A 20,600-nucleotide genomic window follows, 5' to 3' on the forward strand; every position below is an offset into this window, starting at 1 on the left:
CCCTGAGCAGCAGTCAATGAACTAAGCACTCCATTGCTTGGAGTGTACCTTAACAATTAATTCAAGAATCAAATTTATAAAACTATCATTAACTCTATTTTCTGTGCCATAATAATTTGTGGTATTTTTGAAAGTGACCAATTCAACTACTTCACTTTTCACACATTTCAGTCTTCAATCTCAATTTCCCAATGGATTTTCTTATCTATAATTTCATTTAAGGACCTCGGTTCCTTCTTCTTAAATATTTATGCGTTGTTTTATTGTAGTTATAATTGTGTTATAGTCTCCCACATTGTAGATATTGTTAAGAGTTTACTAAAAGTAAATAAGGAAATGAAATGGATAAAACGCAGAACAAAGAAAAATGGATAAAAACAATATTTTGTCATCACTTAAATCACCATTTCAATGTATTAGATATTAAATGTGATTGTGGTGCTCCAAGTACAATGTGGCGTATTGTGTGCATGGATTTTATGAACCCAACACAGTTCATTTAGTATAATAAAAGTTTGTGGCTCTGTAGGATAGTGTTAGCCAACCTGTAGTGCTGCTGAACAAACAGATCCACGATGTGAGCCAAAGCATTGTAGCTTCATGAATTGCTTCTGCAAGAGCTGAAGATCCATAGATTCCTTCCCTCTCCCGAGGCACATAAATAATACCAACCTAGTAAAAAAAAAAAATATTTGAAACAGATAACTCATGACTAAACTGTTTCATGCCATTCAATCAATTTAATAATTCAAGATCAAACCAGTATTTCCAAGAAAATGTCACAAATTAGCTCCAGTTGTTCTCACAATTTCTCTGATATTGCAGTGTGCATAGTGAGAGTTAACAAAAGGGCATTTAGCCCTGAATTCAATTAAGACTCCTGTCTGGATAGAAGACTTAGGCATTAAGCAACTTGACTGAGGGATGCTACACGATAATTTGTCCAGCTGGAATAAGGCATCATGCAGATCAGTTTGCCTGAGGATATACAAACTTCTATTCTTTATTTTTCTCAATAACTAGAACATTGTAGTAGGTTGACCTCTTTAACAATGTGAGCACAGGAGTCCAGGTATTTAGGAGGTGTGGTTAAAGCACTGTTCAAGCTTGATTGACCACTGTGGGATACACAGCTGGATTTTAATATCTAATTTAACATTCATTTATGGATTCTGGATGATAAAAGCTCTGCGCAACCCTCAGGCTTTTTAAATGCACTGCTCATCACTCACTTTGTTGCTTTTAGCGACTCATACCGAATTTAAATATTGTTTGATGATTTAACCAGTAGCTCAATGTTAAATTATGTAGTCATTAAAAAAACATGTTTTAAACCATTAAATAAAACAAGTTCAGCGCTATGTCTAAAAGTCAGTCACAAAACATTTCTCTATTAAAATAAATGTATATTAATCACAGTTTATTTTTGTGTTTTATGTGTTTGTTTAATGTATGGTGATACAGGGTTAGAAATTGCTATTTTATGAGATAGATTGGATCCTAGCTGTAGAGCTAAACAAAACTGTTCCTTAATATTCCATTTTTTCCCTGATACCATCGATTGTATTAACATTTGCAGACCATGCTTCTATTAAGCTAATTGGAGTGGGCTATTGTTGAGGAACCTTGTTGGGTTGGTATTCAAAAAAAAGTTGTTGTATTTTTGCAACATGGTATGGTCTCCAATGCGCTCATTCTTGGTGTGAGTCAAGGTTTAGAGTGCGAGTCATACTAATTGCACAAAATTGTGTATGGTCAGATCCAGTTCTAGATAAGATCACATTTTCCATGTTCATACACTTGGGATTTTTATATGAAAATGAATGTTACACACTACCTGATATTCATTATGCTTCTCGTCTCCAGTTTTTCTTGGAACTGAGAAGAGCAACAAGTATGAAATAAAGGACAGATTTGGGCAAAGACTTTATTTCGCCAAAGAGGAAAATATCTACCTTAATAAAAACTTCTGTGGGCCAGTGAGGCCTTTTACCATCCGGATTTGTAATAACAGAGGACAGAACGTAATCACTGTTATTAGACCCTTAAGGTGCATTAGTTGCTGTTTTCCCTGCTATTTGCAAGAGGTTAGTATATTTGAGTTGATTGCTGTTATTATTACCGTAAATTCTTTTCTGATAAACAATGAGCATTCTTCATTAAATTTCATATACTTTAAAAATAAACATGTAACTAGCCGGAATGTAGCTTTCAAATGAGCCATTAAGTGAGGGGAAAGAGAGTTCACAAGATGGGGGAAGTAGAATTTTTTGTCGTAGCTTATGAAGAGGCAAATACAGTTTTTTAAATATGCTTAACTTACATTTTTCACTTTTGATTTTTTTTGCTTGGCAAAACTTCTTGAGTTATGTTGTTGTGATAGGGTAAGAATAAACCACTTAATTATCTCTAAGGGAAACAAAAGCACTGAAGCCAGTGGCGTGAGTACGATACCAAGTGCTGAATTCTTCTGCATTTTATGTTGAAAACTCCAGAAGTTACTCTAGATGGGATGACCTAGTGAATAATATAAATGTTTTTGCCATCTACAGAGAAGTGGGGTTATGTATTGGGGAATGTATTTTCAAGGACAGACTATGAGGAGACAAGGACCTCATCTGATTTTGCTAGATTAATTTAAGAATTAAGATATGATTTTACATGGTTTTAGCATTGTTAGTAAATTGTAAGACGTAGCCTCCAATCATTTTAAAATTGTGATAAAAGGGAATTTAGGCTTGATTTGTCTTAATAGGAGGAAAATCATGTTAGAAACAAGCATCCTGAATATCTCAATCTGCCCATGGTTGTCACCCCCTGATGGCGGCCCTGCTCTCTTATACTAACATACTTTACCATAGCTTTTAGAGATTAATGTTTGTGCGTAATTTTACATTTTATTCCACATCTGCGATGCATGACATATAACAGACAAAATACTCCTCCTTATTAGTGCAAATGTGGGTGAAATGTGCCTGTAATATGAAGTTAATTGAAATATATCTATTTCAACACCAATTTAAATGATACATAATTGGTTGTTTGCTCAAGGCTCCAGCAAATTTAATTCAACTGTTTTCTTTCCAGTTAGAAATACAGGCTCCACCTGATTCAACTGTTGCTTTCCTAGTCCAGAAATGGGATCCCCTCGTGCCAAAGTTCACAGTCCAAAATGAAAACAAGGAAGATGTACTGAATATTGTTGGCCCATATTTCACATTCAGCTGTCTAGGAGATGTGGATTTTGAGGTATGATACCTGATATCTGTATTCTGGTTGTAGCACTGAAAGGAGTTCTACATTCTACACGTCTCAACGAGTGCAAACAAGGTGACACTGACATCATATGGTGTTTTGCACACAAACACATTAAAAGGGGACAATTAAGAAAATGTAAATGCAAACACTGATTTAATTGAAAATAAATATTGAAAAGTCTATTGACACATTATGGTTAAGCTAAGCTGCAGATAACCTCAGTTTTGGCACCTGTTTAAAACCTGACTGTGAAATGCTGCAATGGCCCACATAAATAAATTCATCTCCATTAAATAAATAGAAATATATTTTCGAAGCTCTCTTGACATCTGGATAACTCAGAGGGATACTGATAAATGTCTAGCAGAGGTGTCGGCAGAGAACCTGTATAAAGTGCATCCACAGTCTGTGCGCCATATGATCTCACAAAGTCACTGATGATGTCACAAGGTATTTCAATTTTGAATACACCACCAAGTAACGTGTACACAATGCAATTTTGAAACAAAAATTACATTTACTTGCTTTTTCTGCATGTGGAATGAGACAGCTGTCTCAGTCCAAGCTTGAGCTTTTAAATGAGGCAGTTGTCTTTAAGTGATGCATATCCCTTTAATTCCATGTGTAAGCTGCTAGGTAAGTAAGCACCACTACACTTCACATGAAAAATTCAAATGGTTTAATCAGTTAACAGAATAATTGGTGCCCGGTGTTGTGTTCTGTATGCTTCCCACATCAACATAGCAAAAGGCCAAGAGGTACCAAATACCATAGGTCCACTTGTCTTTTTTAAATAGAGTGTCTAGTTCATCCCCAATACATAAGTATGAAAAATAAAAATACAGAGAAAAACTCACCCAACATGTATTATTTGAAATAGCAATAATAACATATGCTTACATCTCTACTTACTAATTTAAAAAAATACATGAACTGTAATAATATTTAGAGCTATTGTGATTATGTAGTGATATGATGTCAGTCAGCATCTTCTATCCATACTAGGCAGCATTGTTACAATTGTTTGTTGCTAAAAGTTAAAGTATTGCATCAAAAGAAAATTTTATGTTGAAAAGTATACAAATAATCCACAATTCATTAATTTAATTGTGTAGAAATGAAACAGTATTAATAGAAAGATATGCATTGCTGTTCTGTCCTAAAGAAAAAATCTAATTAGCCATTATGGCTCCCAGGCTAAACAGAGATTGATGATAAAGAGAAGAAACAATACGAGTGAAAAATATAATTCTTAAAGGGTTACTCAAAGCATCATAACCACTACAGACTGCTGTAGTGGTTATGATGCAAGGAATACTTGAGTGCCATTCCATGATAAAGAGGCAAATCATTTTGTAAGCGCCCCCTCTAATGCTGGGTGACATGCAGGCAGAGCTGCAGAAGTTGGATGTTAAATAAAATATATAAATAATGCATTTAAAAAAATAACAAAAAAAAACATGAAGAGCCCAGAATAGGCGTTTGAAACTAATGAAGTAAAAAATGGTTTCTTGAGATGTTATAGACAATGTAAAATTAAAAAAGACAACTCAGAGGAGTTTCTGGACTGGCAGCTATCTCAAGAAAAGGAAGTATAGCAAGAATAAGCAAAACATCCAAGATAATTCTATAAATGGGAAATTTATATAATACACAGATGGAAATAAAACTATTGGATTATGGTATTCTTTAACCATGTGGTTTCTTATGAATTCCAAAATGTTTGTTTTATATATAATGCAGCCATGTCTGTGGAATCATAATTAAAGGAACACTATTAGAGTCAGGAATACATATTTGCGTTCCTGACCCATAGTGTTAAAATCACCATTTAGGTGGCTTGCCTCCCCCCCTAGCCCTCTTAGAAAGGGTTAAAACTTACCTTATGCCCCCGCCCCTGGCCTCCCTCCTTGCTGACGTCATCAAAATGATAATTTCAGCCAATCCTGAAATCCACAAGGAGGCAGGGCGGGGCCAAACGGCAACTTGGCCAGTCAGTACATCTTCATAGAGATGCACTGAATCAATGCATCGCTATGAGGAAAATTCAGCGTCTCCATGCAAAGCGCAGAGTTTGCCGCACTGCCCCAGGAAGCCACCGGAGGCAGGGCCGGCCTTAGGGGTGTGCGAGCTGTGCGGCCGCACAGGGCGCCATGGAGCAGGGGGCGCCGTGCGGCCGCACAGCCGATTAAAAAAAAAATATTAAAAAAAAAAAAAAAAAAAATTGCAGCGGGGGCGGAGCTTACCGTGCGGCGGGGGCGGAGCTTACCGTGCGGCGGGGGCGGAGCTAAAAGCGCCGGAAAACGGCTGCAGGGGAAGCAGGAAGGAGTCCCTGCTTCCCCACCAAACAGTCACCAGGAGCTGCACTGCCTCAACAATGAACTCCACAGGTAACTGTGTGATTGTCAGGTGAGTGTGTATGACTGTCTGCCTCTGTGTGTCTGTGTGTATGACTGTCTGCCTCGGTGTGTGTGTGTGTGTGTGTGTGTGTGTGTGACTGTCTGCCTCTGTGTGTGTGTGTATGACTGTCTGCCTCTGTATGTCTGTGTGTATGACTGTCTGCGTGTGTGTGTGTGTGTATGACTGTCTGCCTCTGTGTGTATGACTGTGTGTGTGTCTGTGTGTATTACTGTCTGCCTCTGTGTGTGTCTGTGTGTATTACTGTCTGTGTGTGTCTGTGTGTATGACTGACTGTCTGCCTGTGTGTGTGTGTGTGTGTGTGTGTGTGACTGTCTGCCTGTGTGTGTGTGTATGACTGTCTGCTTGTGTGTGTGTGGATGTCTTCCTGTGTGTGTATGGCCGTCTGACTCTGTGTGTGTGTGTGTGTGTGTGTGTCACATACAACCAATACACGCATATCACACACTGTTAATATACCCATTACAAATATCACACATAGCATACATATCACACACAGTCATCACACGTACTATTACATACACAGACAACACAAACATAACAGCATACATGGATGACGGGGAGGGGGGGGGGCGCTGTGAAGATTTTTCGCACAGGGCGTCTAAATGCCTAAGGCCGGCCCTGACCGGAGGTGTACCTAGGAGGCAATGTAAACACTGCCTTTTCTCTGAACTAATATAATAAACTAATATATATATATATAAAACAAGCAAAGAAAAACTAACTAGCAAACTAATATATGTTCAAAGAAAATTCCATGTAAACTATTATAATCTACACAATTACAAGGAAACAAAAAGGAAATTGCAAGCCAAGCACCTCAATTTTCATATTGACTATGACTAAGCATTTCAAATATGACTAGTGACAAAAGCAAAGAAGTCAGTGTCTTTAAAAATATATATAAAATATATCCTGCCATGTTTTTAATGACTTTATTTCAATACACCATTATAACAATGGACATATGGATTCTGCGGGCTAGAGTGATTGAAATGACCTTTCTTTCTTTATTTTATTTGCTTTTAATGATATTTTTTGGTAAAGGTGAATGAAATGTCAGTGGAAAAATCCTATCTCTACATTCGCTCAGTCACTACAAGTTAACCTTTCTATCATATCCCTGTTCATACCCATTTCCAAGGTAGTAAAATGTTTTATTAGGAACAGTAAAGTTCAATGATCACACACACAAATGTGCACGGCTTTACGCATTAAAGTATGAATATTAGTATTGTTCTAACAGTTCACTTTATCTCATTATTTGAGTTCAGTTCTGCTGTTGTATTAACTGGTGAAGATTTCATTGTACTGCTGCTCTCTAAAGGAAATAAATAGGTTGTGAAATCAGACATATAAATTAGTATAATACAATAGTCATAGCTCAATTTTAATAACCTGCGTCATTGCAGTTTAAGGCCTTAGGCAAGTTACTTTGATGAATTTATCAAAACACTCTCCGATAAACATAAACACAAAATATGCCTTAGAAGTAAACTTCATAAAACGTTTCTATTGCAGCAAGTACAATCCTTTAAAGCAGGGCTCTCAAACCCTGTCCCCCCTCCACCTCTGATGTTCATGGCCCTACAAGTTTTAAATAGATGGCCAGAGCATTATAGGAGTTGCAGTTCAGATGCATTTGGGGGATAAGTAAGCCTTAAGTGGATGTATTTTGTTGTTCCTGATTTATTTATTTTATTTTTTTAAGCCACCCCCCTCCCCCCAGAAAAAAGAAGATGAGAATTCATTTCAAGTGTGCAAAATTCAATGAATATACATAGAAAATGTGTACCTACACACATAGATATAAAACAATACTTCCCTTTTAAATTCTTAGACACTCTTTTTCTAAAGTATTAAAATATATCTAAAGGGGGGCGGGGCCTGGCCGCCGAGCTGGAAGGACATGGAGCACATCAGCTCCTCCACAAACCCTTGCTAAACTGGCTAAATATGCCCAGGTCCCTCTGGAAATCACACCAAACAGATGCCAACTGGCAGGGGGACCCAAGCGACACCTGCATGTACAAAATCAGCTCCTGTCCGACCGCCGACGACACGGTATGGGCCGCTGAGTTCGGGCCTGCTGTGAGGCTCTGGCGGGAGAAACGGCCGATCTCCCGTGCTTGGTCCGGCGGGGCCTCCCTCGGGCCCATCACAGGCCCCGTACCCCCCCCCTGTGGGCCGGTGGGGGTTATCCCGGCCCCCCCACCGGGGAGGCAGAGCACGCTCCAGGGAGCTGGACAACGGCGAGACCAGTCTGGGACCGCATGGCACGAGCTAAGATGGCCGCCGCATAAACTGCACGACGGAGCAGAGTGACCGCAGTGCCTGAGGGGAGGCTGGATGCCCCCCAGGAGGTCAGTGTGCACAACAGCAATGGCAGCAATCACCAACCCCATGTTGACACTGGGGGGAGCAGCTGGAGAGTGACCATGCCACACATGAGCGAACCGCTCCAGCCCTACCCACGAGATAGGAAACTTCTGCCTCAAGTCACTGCTCGCATGATAGCAGCAGCACAAGCGGTTAGCAGAGACAGACACCGGAGACCTACCACTCAAGCACACAAAGTGAGGGCCCTCAAAGTGAGAGACATGGCACCTGCGACGAACCCCTGGTCACTGTTCCTTTCGGAGCACTGCAAGGAAGCAGACTCGCACTTACTGAAATATTGCATGCTCTGGATATGTACTTTGGTCTCCTCTATCACAAAGTTCAGCCACACGCTATGCCACCTAATACTATACTTTAGCTGCCTCTGAATATAGGTCTCATCTTTTTGCTTCTCAGGTGGCTGTTCCTGCAATTCTAGAATGTGTATACCCCTTGTCTATGTTCATATAGTTACTAGGTGGTGCTCTCATTGTGTAATATGCATAGTGGTGTTAGGTGGCACAGTTCCCAGTCTCTTTTGGCAATAGTATTCTGTATCTCGCTTGACACACACCTTTTTAATTCATTTCACAAAAAGTGCTATATTCTAGACATTTTCTACCATTAGGCAACTTTTCCTGTTGAATATAATCTTGCTAGCCCGGTGGTGTTTAAGGTCTTGAATGTTATCTACAATTATTGTGAAGCATGTTTATTTACCCCACCAATTGTGCTGATCTATCGAATGCCGTGATTCAGTTTAATTCAAATTGTTCTTTTAAACTTGTACCTGTTGTGGCGTTACGAGCCTGTCTGTTACACTAAGCACAGAAAAAAGCGATCTTAACACAAAAATGTGCAAGTACAAACGTATACCCCAATGTACCTATTGTCTGACTAACACGAGGAATGCCTTTGGGGTACCCCGTGTAAAGCTGTAACATCTCATGCACTGCAAAAAAAAAAATATATATATCTAAAGTAAAATACATAAATGAGAAAATATCCATAGCGTAACATATAGATCTGTAGGTTGGTGTCCTTCTATTCATCCATATATGTTACTATGAATATTTTCTCTATTATGTATGTTACTGTAGATATGTAGAATTTTATCTTTTAATAAGTGGGTCTCCAAATAAATAATACAAGCGGCCAGCAGACAAATAGTTAAAAACTGCCTGTGGAATCATTATGACCCTGGCAGTTTTATACTAACTCCATGCCTTCCTCCCTCCTTCCCTCCCCCTCATCCCCCCTCCCCCACTGTACCATGTCATGAGTGAGGGTATATCTGCTAAACGGTGAGCAAGCGCGGCTGTTTACAATAATAAAAGACTGGTGACTGACGATTGCAGTGACAATATTTGCAATGACTTTTAAACAATTCTAAAATGATATAGACCCTAGAGACAAATCATTTGTAATTGATTGCTTTGACAAACAGAAAGCTATAAAATATACTATTATAATTAAAAACAAAGGATTGTTTAAATTGAGATAGTAATGGTGTTGTAAACCCCTAGATGGCAATTGAATCCTCACTAAAAGTATCACAGAGAGAAATAATAGGTTTATCTCTCAAATAACTCATTAGTTGGTTTACAAAGATGTGACAATAAGACCTAATATAATAATTAAAAATACTACTTCAGATCCTTACCCACCGAAATTGGTTAATTTGGAGGCTCATTGGAATGAAACTACTACCCACATTGTTAATTAAATGTCTGCCTTGACAGTGTCCTTTACATGCCTGATGAGTATAAATGCCAAAATAATCATCGGATGGTAGAGAAGTCTAGTTGATAGAATGTGATACTAGTTAGTGAGTAATTGAAGATTATGCTAGCTTTAGTGTACTTATAATCTTAATTTTTAGTAATGACAGGAGGCATGTATTTTTACTAACTCCACAGCAGCAAAGAAAAGTATGACCAGAACCAATCAAAATGCAATAGGAAGTATAGTATCCACAGTGAATAGGGTCCTCCTCCTCTTTCTGAAAGCGACATCACAGAAGGATAAAGTTCAAAACCATAACCGGAACATCAGGTATCTATCACCACCGGGCGACAATCCATCTAGACGATAGCCATTATGAAATGGACGATAATCCAATCGGGCCAAATCTGAAAATGAACTAGAATCCCACAACGAATTTAGACTGAAAAGAGAACGTGAAATAGGTTAGGCACTATTCTCGAAACTTAGGGAAGCAATGGAAGTAATCTGTCAACTAATTGCATATAATATACTCATATGAAATAAATTATAAATACTGAACTAACAATAAAACTGAATTACATAAATTCTAGGTAAACTAACCTATCTGAAACCATTACTAATATGGTAGACTTAGTATAAGAATGAGATACTGGCCGGTAGTGTATACCCGAGAAAAAGGAAAGGTCCAAGGAAGGAAAGCCATGTAAGAAGGACAGAAGACACAAAGGTCCCTGTAGTATACCCCCAAGAGATCCCAATCGTCCCACTAAGAGAGGGAGTAGGGTGGGAAAATACTCTTCTCCTGTCATTACTAAAATTAAGATTATAAGTACAATAAAGCAAGCATAACCTTCAATTTTACCACATGACAAGAGGCTTCCTATTTTGCATTTTTTAACGCTGATGCAGAAAAGACAGGGCCGCACACGAACTCGGCTGAAAGTAAAACATCTGCAGAGGATATCAGATAGTGACGCTCCAGCCGAGAAAGCCAATGAAGCCGCCGCCCCTCTGTCAGAGTGAGCCCCAAATGAAGTCTCTATGCCCGCCATGGACAAAACCCAACGTATCCATCTGGCTAGCGTTGTAACCTAGACGGGGTCATGCAGCCTAACATAGGACATTAATAACTGACCCGAATTGTCGGCTCAGAGTGGGGACGTCACTTCCACGTAACTGAGGGTCCGCAACAAAAAAGGGGTAAAAAACTGACGTCGAATCCGATTTCGTGCAACGGGAGACCTGAAAGGTGACCCCTTCTGGGATACAAACCAAATACAAAAAATGAATAAAAATACAGAAAGATAAGTCCTGCGCTCACTCCCATGGGAGTGAGCGCAGGACTTATCTTTCTGTATTTGTATTCACTTTTTGTATCACACAGCTTTGTTACAATGCTGCCGCCCATCCCATGTGTTCCCTGTAAAGGGTTAATAAATATATAGGGGTGTATATAAAAAAATACCCCTCTCTGTATCATTAGAGATGTCTTTGCCAGAAGCTCAAGGAAGCAAGGTGAAGGGTCAGTGTAGGACCCGCTTAGGGGGGTCTGCCTTGACGTTGGCAGGCGGGCATTCCCTCCAGTGGCCATTGGAGTAACTAGATGACCTCCATTTGTTTAAATATACATAGGGATTAAGGAGAGAGCACAGGTAACTTGTTTTTCTTTGGTTTTTACTATATATTGTTGCTGATGTGTACTGTAGTCATTGCTGCCACCCAGGCGTGAGCGCAGGACTTATCTTTCTGTATTTGTATTCCCTTCTGGGGTATGTTAAACACCCGAACATCCGACACCCAATGGAAAGAAACGAGGCAAAGAAGGACTGGGAATTTTGCCGAAAATTGACAGAGAGAAAGCCTGTCATTGGGAGGCAAGCCTCTCAAAAAATGGAGGACGACTTCTACATCCCACAAACGCAAGTATTTGGGCCCCGGGGGTCGTTGCAGGCGAATGCCTCTCAGAAGCCGACACACCAGTGGATCCTTCCCTACCAGGATCCCCTGAATAGGGACGCGAGCCACCGACATCGCTGAACAAACTACATTAATCGACCGGTAAGATCGACCTGTGGAAAATAGGGAGGATAGGAAGTTTAGAATGGATGGTTTAGGAGCAGTAAACGGATCGAGGCTCCGTTCCACACACCAATGCCGAGAGGTAACATTGGAAAGAGGTGCAATAGGTGCTCACTACAATATTAGATACAGGATGATTGTGGGCAGTGGTAACCAATACAAGGATTCCCAGCCTTGTAGATAAGAAAGTGTCAGAAAAAGGAAGGAGACCGTGCCCCAAATAGTAACTGTAAAATTGTATCCTTACACAAATCTGTTTAAAATTAAACACACAATCGACCTCAAAGATAAAAACAGAGAGGAAATACAATAGTGCAATATGGTATGGTCAATGGGTGAGATGCTAAAATATTTAAATGAATATACACTCACATTTGGTAGAGCTAACTGGGAGTTCTACCGTAATTCGCATGGATGGAGCAATCCCTGTCTAAGGATATATGTAGAAGCAGATGTCTCTGATATTCCGATTATAATGCGATGTACAATGAATATAAAAAACATAAAAAGCAAGCTCCAATATGCCTTCGCTCGTCGCACCCCATCCCCAGAGGCTGGCAGTCTGATTCCAGTGCGAAGTCGGGCCCGAAGATGACCCGTCAGTTCCATGCCTGCATGCTGTCCAGCCACCATCTGCGTTCTTCCCTGACTTCCTCCGTCACTGGTACTGGTTGGTCGTAAGTAGGATTCTGGCGAAGGAATGAGGCTTTGAGGTGCTGCATCACCCTGTAGTGGAGTGGCCCCGGGAAGATGCTCTGTATGGATGCGGACAGCAGACCCACTATGGGCGCGAGCCTGCGGAGTGCAATGCATTGGCAACTGATGATTCTGCAGGGTTCCTTGTGAATAGCCGAGATCTTTGACGCTGGTAATTTTAGCGTGCTGGATGTCGAATCAATCTCGAAGCCCAAGAATTGTATTTTTTGGGATCGGGCCATTGCTGACTTCATTGCAAAACCCAGTTATTCCAGGAAATCCACGGTATATCGTGGGTGTAGCGTCAGTCTGGACCTGTCAGAGCAGTAGGTCGTCCTGGTAGATAATGCATTGAATTCCTTTTGCTCGAAGATGAGTAACTACCGGCTACAGCAGTTTGGTGAAGCACCATGGGGCCGAGCTGAGGCCGAAGGGGAGGCATGTGAACTGCCAGGGGAGGTCTCGCCACTTGAATATAAGGAACTGACGACAGGAGTGGTGATAGGTATGAATCCTTGATATCTAACCTTGTGAACCAGTTTCAGTCCTGAAGGAGGTCCCTTAAGAGATGGATGCCCGGGGGGGCGTGCCTGACTTCCGGCTAGAGCGGTCGCATGGGGTAAGAGCTCCTCTCCATAACGAGCCATAAAGCCACTTTAAAAGCACCAAATCAACTAAAAAAGACCCCTACCGGAGGTAGAACAGTGAGGGCGATCACACCATCACAACGATGTCCCCCTCGAAACAAACAAAACTAACGGACCCGTCCCGACCGCCGAGAAAAGATAAGCACAAGCCGTCCCAAGATGGCGCGGGGACAGTTCCCGCCACTATATCTGAGGAACCTGATACAAACCCCGACCAACTACTAGTCCCTGAACTGGAAGGGCAAGTTACTAAGCTCTATCTTAAATCCATGCTGCAAGAATTAAGAGCTACTATCCGGGAAGATTTTACCACCATTATTTCTGGTATCCATCAAGAAATAGCGGAGCTAGGCGACCGGACGGATCACCTGGAACAAAAGACCGAAGAGCTCTGCTCAGCCCACAACATAGCAGCAGATAAACTTCATGCGCTGGAAGCTGACAACGCAAAAATATGGCAGAAACTAGCAGACATAGAAGATAGGTCGAGAAGGAACAACGTGAGATTCCGGGGAATAGCAGAGTCTGTCACAACAGACCAACTTACCCAATACGTCGTCGCCATGTGCGCAGAGATGGTGCCGACGCTAACTGGCACAGCATGGGAGCTAGATAGAATACACCGTCTACCACGGCCTTCGCGCCTCACGGCGGATACTCCACGAGACGTAATCGCCCGGTTTCACCACTACAAATCCAAAGAGGCCCTCCTTCAAGCGACGAGAACAATGAAAAACTTACCTCCGCCATACGAAGGTATTCAATTGTATGCGGACCTCTCAGCCCTGACTATGGCACGTAGAAGAGACTTCGTCTCGATTACTAAGACACTGCGGAATCATAAAGTGGCATACAAGTGGGGTTTCCCCACAAAACTTCTAGTGTGGCGCAACGGCAAGCAACATGTCATGGCAGACCCGGATCAGGGAATGTCCGTTTTGAAAGACTGGGGCCTTTGGGACCCACAAAGCCCGACCAAAACAACAGAACCAGCTCCACAACGATTTCAACCGGAATGGAAGATGGTGGGACAACACCAACACTAACCCGCCATGAGGCACCAGGACAGATGGACTGATTTAAGGACTATTATCACATGCTGACAAATGGCGGTCTACTATGATGGTATAAGTATCTGCAATGTTTAGTAATGATTTATTGTATGTTAGACATCACTGTCATGCCCACCCCCCTCCCGCAACCATAACCACAACACTAATGTGGGGAAAGGGCGGAAGAACTTAAATGCAGGCACCAACCCCCATCCACCCATAGCAATGCTAGTGGGGAACATAGTGCCCAAAGAGTGCCCGTGTCTGCGTTCACACCATCGCCCCAACAGAATGCACACCATATGTCACGTATGGGTCACACAATCACTCCACGAGATCCCCGATCAATACCTGTTTGTACCTGTCTCTTTAAGTTACTGTTATGCAATTTTGGGTGCAATCATTTTAGTTATCTAACGCTCACTGGGCCGTCCGCCGGCAATAGGCTCCTCAAACGTAAGGCTGATCCCTGCAGCTACACATCCTAACATGGGTTGTAATAAGAAAACGCACTCAATGATGTTTATATAAACCGTCAATTAATGGCGTGTCACCCCACTCCCCGCACCATTACACGAATACATGCATGTATGGTACCGCAGCGGTAGCTGGGAGCTGGCACCGACCCATCCACCCCACTCCAACAACCACATCACAAAAAGGTGTTTATCGGGACCTAAAGTTCCCATAGGTGGACACACTACCACCCCACCAGGTTGCACACCCTCTGGACCCCATTGATGCACCACGGGGCACCCCTGTCCGGTACCTGACCGTAACCTGTCCCCTTCCATAAATGACACGTAGAGTCCGGCACTACCACAGTATTTAGCGATAGCTCAATAGGGCATAGCCTGTAATCACCTGCAATGGGCCTATTCATACGAAAAGATTGATGCCACGATCTCAGGGGTTGTTATATGGTATAATGAAAAATGCTACCTCTAGGTTTAAAGTACAGAGCGTATTACCGAAATGTCGCACCTTCCCCCGAACTCCTGTACATAGCACACTGGAGTATGTTACGATATGCTACGATTGTTGCCCTAGGGGGCCCAGTTGAAGGTACGACAATGAATAAGGACCGCACGCCCTTAAGTTTACTCTACCATACCCAATGGTTGGTGACACTCTCAACCAAATGAGGGTACTCTTAAGATCAATAAATCAGGCCAAGCATATTGAATACAGACATATTGGTGTTTAAAGCTCCATAGGTCGTGGTATGTAATTTGGCGGGAGGGGACCGGCTAGACTCCAGCTTTTCATGGACAAGCGTCCACTGCAATAAGGAATGGGGAAAAAAAAAAAAAGAAAAAAAAAAAAACACACAAAAAAAAAAAAAAACCTATGCAGAAACGTTACATGAATATCTCCCACTAGTATACGCAGTTACGCCCCAACACCCTACCATATATTAAAGAGGTGACCATGATAGTCCTCCTAATATCCTGGTGCCGAACTACAAGGCTTTACAATATCGATCTAATACCTCCCCTGCACATACAAATGTGCTGAAATTTCATCCTCCACCACCACTATGGCTCTGGAGCGAGTCTACCCCACACGTTCCCATAACAGGATGGTCACTGGAATTGAACAGGTTAATATTCCAGCCCATCCATGGGTAAACTCTCATGGAAGAGAGTTTGGTTTATTCTTTATTTGTATAATGTATGTTTTTGTTTATGCTTCCCTATGTTATTCCCTCCTCTTTACCTCCCACAGCCTGCACTCGATTTACTTCCCTGGTAGTCAAATACCAACTGGTTCTTGGAGAATCACATACGCTCGACATCACACAGGTCTCACACCACTCCACAGCCTATGCTGGACCCAACACACGGCACCACAAGTCTCACAGCAACAACACCAATACATCGACCCCCCATTTCCCGACTAATGGCACACCAATTCAAATGTCTCTCCATGAACGTCAATGGCTTAAATAGCCCGTTCAAGAGACACTCGGCGATGAGAGAAATACACAATTCCAAAGCAGCCATTGTTTGTCTTCAGGAAACTCACCTTTGTACAAGAAAGCCTCCGAAATTCAGCCCTCCTTGTTATCCACAAATATACCATGCGCTCTCGCCCCACAAGTCTAGGGGTGTCTCTATACTATTCCACCAAGACTGGGTATTTCAACAGTCTGCAATATATCAGGATACACAAGGCAGACTTTTAATTTTAGTAGGTACACTGAATGGGATTATGGTGACAATAGCCTCCCTTTATGCCCCCAATGAAGCTCAAACCCCCTTCCTGCACAAGGCGCTCAACAAAGTGGAAAGCCTCAGGCAAGGCCATACCATTATTTGCGGGGATTTTAACTGCACTTTAGACCCCAAATTGGATATCCAAAGAACTCACAACAAGCAGCCTTCACACCAAGCCACATCCCTTAGCCGCAAATTGTCCACACGCACAACCTTTATGACACTTGGCGCAATTTATTCCCGAGCGGAAAAGACTACACATATTTCTCACACGTACACCACGCATATTCGCGTATTGACATGTGTATAGTAGACAACATAACACTTCAAAACGTAGTAGATGTAGAGATTGGCACTAGAACATGGTCGGACCATGCCCCAGTCATCACCACGTTCAAAACCTTATACCCAGCGAGAGGCAGGAGTACGTGGAGGTTAAATGACTCCCTTCTAAACGATGTCCCACTATCGTGCAAAATAACCAATACTATCAAACTATTCTACGAAGACCATGCTACAGATGGGACGGATGTCCCAACACAATGGCTGGCCCTCAAAGCGGTAGTGAGAGGTCTACTCATACAAGCGGGGGCAACACGCAAAAAGAGAACCAACCAAACCAGGGAGCGCCTGTTAGAGGAACTCAAACAAACCGAGACTAAAAACAAACATAACCCCTCTAAAAAATTAACCGCCTTAAGTAACCGAAAAAAAACAGAACTACATGCCATGTCCCTACACGCTATGGAACAGACCATGCGCAAATTAAACTTAACTCACTACATGCAGGGCAACAAGGCCGGCAAACTATTGGCACGCCGACTGAAGTCCCGCAGCCTACAATCCAAACTCCCATACATGACTTCATCAAGCAACACAAAACTCTATAACCCTCAAGACATAGTGGAGGAACTGGCATCCTACTACGATTCACTTTATAACCTTGGTAGTGCAGAGAACACCCACCAGCCCTCTAGCTCGGAAATCCGAGATTTCCTCGGACTAGTAGACCTCCCCTCCCTAACAGACACACAAAAAGCCTCCCTGCTGGCACCATTCACGGAAGATGAAATACTCCAAACCATTAAAACACTTCCCAAACACAAAGCACCGGGACCTGACGGTTTCTCAAACTCCTTCTACATTATAATGGCCACACACCTCATACCCCATCTTACAACCCTATTCAACCACATCAAAGACACGGGGAACATCCCGACTGAGATGCTCCTAGCTCATGTCGTCACTTTGCCAAAACCTGGGAAACCCCCCACAGAATGTGCAAACCTGAGGCCAATCTCATTATTAAACGCAGACACCAAATTGTATGCGAAACTCCTGGCGACACGTATAAAGCCAATGCTACAAGATCTAGTCTCCTCTGAACAGGCAGGATTTGTCCCATCTCGACAGCCAGGTGATAACACGCGACACTTCCTGAATTTAATTCAATGGGCGCATACTTCCCAACAACAGGGCTTACTGCTGGCACTTGACGCTGAGAAAGCGTTCGACCGCCTACATTGGGGATACATGACAGCAGTACTGACCAGACTAGGGTTTCCTGAACCATTTCAAAAAAGCATATTAGCTCTATACTCAAACCCCACAGCCAAAGTTTATAACACCGGGTTTCTCTCAAGGCCGTTCCCAATAACCAATGGCACAAGACAAGGCTGCCCCCTCTCCCCGTTGATCTTTATATTATGCTTGGAACCGCTGATCACACACATAAAACGAATGAACGACATCAAAGGGATCCATACCCCCTTAGGACCCATGAAAATTGCACTGTTTGCAGATGACATTTTACTGTTTATTACTGAACCATCTCACTCCCTCCCTCATCTCCTAAACTTATTAGACAACTACGGCAAAGTGTCATACTACAAAAACAACGCAAAGAAATCGCAGGCTTTAGCGATTCGTATGCCACACAACGAACTGCTATCCCTCCGAGCCAAATACCCCTTCGACTGGCGTAAATCCTCAATCTCATACCTGGGCATCCAGTTGCCCACTTCACTCTCCTTAGTCACTAAAGTAAATCACAACCCCCTTATGCAAAAATTGGACCTCCAACTCAAACAGTGGGACGACAAAGGAGCCTCATGGCTGGGTCGCATAAGCACAGTTAAAATGATGATATTACCACATATCCTATACCTCTTCCGCACCCTCCCAATAGCGATCCCAAACATGATCATAAAAAGACTCCAATCCACAATTAACGCTCACATATAGAAGAGGAAACCTCCACGAATCACACAAAGATTAACATGGAGGCCATTCTCAGACGGGGGTCTTGGCATACCAAACATACAGCTATACTATAGGGCAGCAATCCTGGCACAGGGCATATCGATTCTAGAAAATAAAACACCTCCCTTATGGTTAGCATTGGAAAACGCCTGCATGCCAAGAAAAACGGTGGCCGATGCCCTATGGGCGCTCCAAGAACAACAAATGAAAAACAGCCCCATTACTACCACCAACGGCGAATTTACTCCGCATATGGGATCAGGCACTGCTCCACCTAGACATCAGGAAAGACCTTCTGTACGTAGCGCCCCTAAAGATACTCACTCACCACACACCAGACTTGAATCTTGATTTGTGGACAAGGCACGGCATCTACCGTATCAGCACCCTTTTTAACAAGGAGGGCATAATACCATATCCAATACTACAGCAATCCTTTAACCTACCATCTAGGGAACTATTTACATTCCTTCGCATAAAGAATATCCTACAACTTCACAAATTGCATAGAGTCAGGTCCACACAAACACCACCATTTGTTCTCAAATGCCTAGGCAAACTACAAAACGCCAAAACACTTTCCCTATGTTATAACTCCCTCATGAACGCAGGGATTAAAGATACGCCCTCCTACATGAAAGCTTGGGAGAAAGACCTGAACATACAGGTAGACCAAGCTGCTTGGACGACAACACTGGGCCAGGTAAAGAGAGCTACACATAGCATAATCCACAGGGAAGCGTTCTGCAAACTAGCGATGAGGTGGTATCTAGTGCCCGCACGCTTAGCACATATCTACCAGAGTGCCTCCCCAACTTGTTGGAGGTGTCACACTGAAATAGGCACGCTCCTCCATATGTTCTGGTCCTGCTCGATCATAGAGAAATTCTGGTCAGAGGTGGAAATACTTCTAGTACAGAAGTTACACATAACTGTCCCAAAGTCACCGGAAAGCTACCTCCTACATATCCTCCCACACTCTCTTAGGGAAGACGAAATACACATATTCACCCATTGCCTCATAGCGGCAAAAATAGCGGTAGCCTATAGATGGAAAACACCACAAAGCCCTAACCTCTCAGAGGTAATCACTCGCATCGATACGACGAGTAGGTATGAACAGATGGCCAGCCGCCTTGACAATAGGGAACATACATACTCTGCACGTTGGCACAGATGGGTCCAATTCAGAGCTCAACAGGAGCCTTCCGAGGGCATACCACCACACACCAGTAGCTAGTCGCTCTACAGGTGGATCTCTACCCCGAACTGGGCAGACGAATCTCCTTCACTTACAGAATATGTTGTTTAAGTCTTAACTGCATGTATTGATCTGCCCACAGATTTAAGGATTATTGTCACAATATCTGTTACTGTTACAATATTTGTCTTGTAATATATTTACATGTTTTGGGCTCGATTGGTGCCTCCTGCAACGGTTCGCACACACTCTGAATACTTGATCTGCGTTATCAAGAATCAATGTTGGTCTTAATATATGGCTGTATCCCCTCCCCCCCCTCCCTTCTTTCTTTCTGTACCCCAATATCTCCCATTTTATGTTGAATATGAGGAAAAATGTCAATAAAAATCTAGACATTGAAAAAAAGAGATGGATGCCCTCCATTTTGAAGTGGCGATACATCACGTAAGCGTTGAGTCTTTGGAGTTTTCTTTTTTACCAGGAATATATTGCTGAAGAAACCCCTGGGTTCCAGAGCGTCTTCGATCGCGCCCTTCGCACGTAGTTCCTGTAGTTTGGTGTCGATGATTCTGGAGTCCTCTGTGGGGCAGTTGATGGGTCGGGCAGGTCTTGAAGCGCAAGGTTGACGAGGTCGATGTAACCGCACACCGTTTGCAGT

At 42.6% G+C, this 20,600-nt stretch overlaps 1 protein-coding gene across 1 annotated transcript in view; it reads left to right on the forward strand.

Moving 5' to 3' along the window:
* Positions 1–20,600, forward strand: part of LOC134585564 (phospholipid scramblase family member 5-like) — a 64,311-nt gene that overhangs the window by 11,839 nt on the left and 31,872 nt on the right. The window contains exons 4-5 of the mRNA XM_063441002.1: positions 1,867–2,087; positions 3,088–3,249. Coding sequence (XP_063297072.1) covers positions 1,867–2,087; positions 3,088–3,249 — 383 coding nt within the window. The remainder of the gene's footprint in view (positions 1–1,866; positions 2,088–3,087; positions 3,250–20,600) is intronic.

The sequence above is a fragment of the Pelobates fuscus genome, chromosome 2 (assembly GCF_036172605.1).
Source record: "Pelobates fuscus isolate aPelFus1 chromosome 2, aPelFus1.pri, whole genome shotgun sequence".
Taxonomy (NCBI): domain Eukaryota; kingdom Metazoa; phylum Chordata; class Amphibia; order Anura; family Pelobatidae; genus Pelobates; species Pelobates fuscus.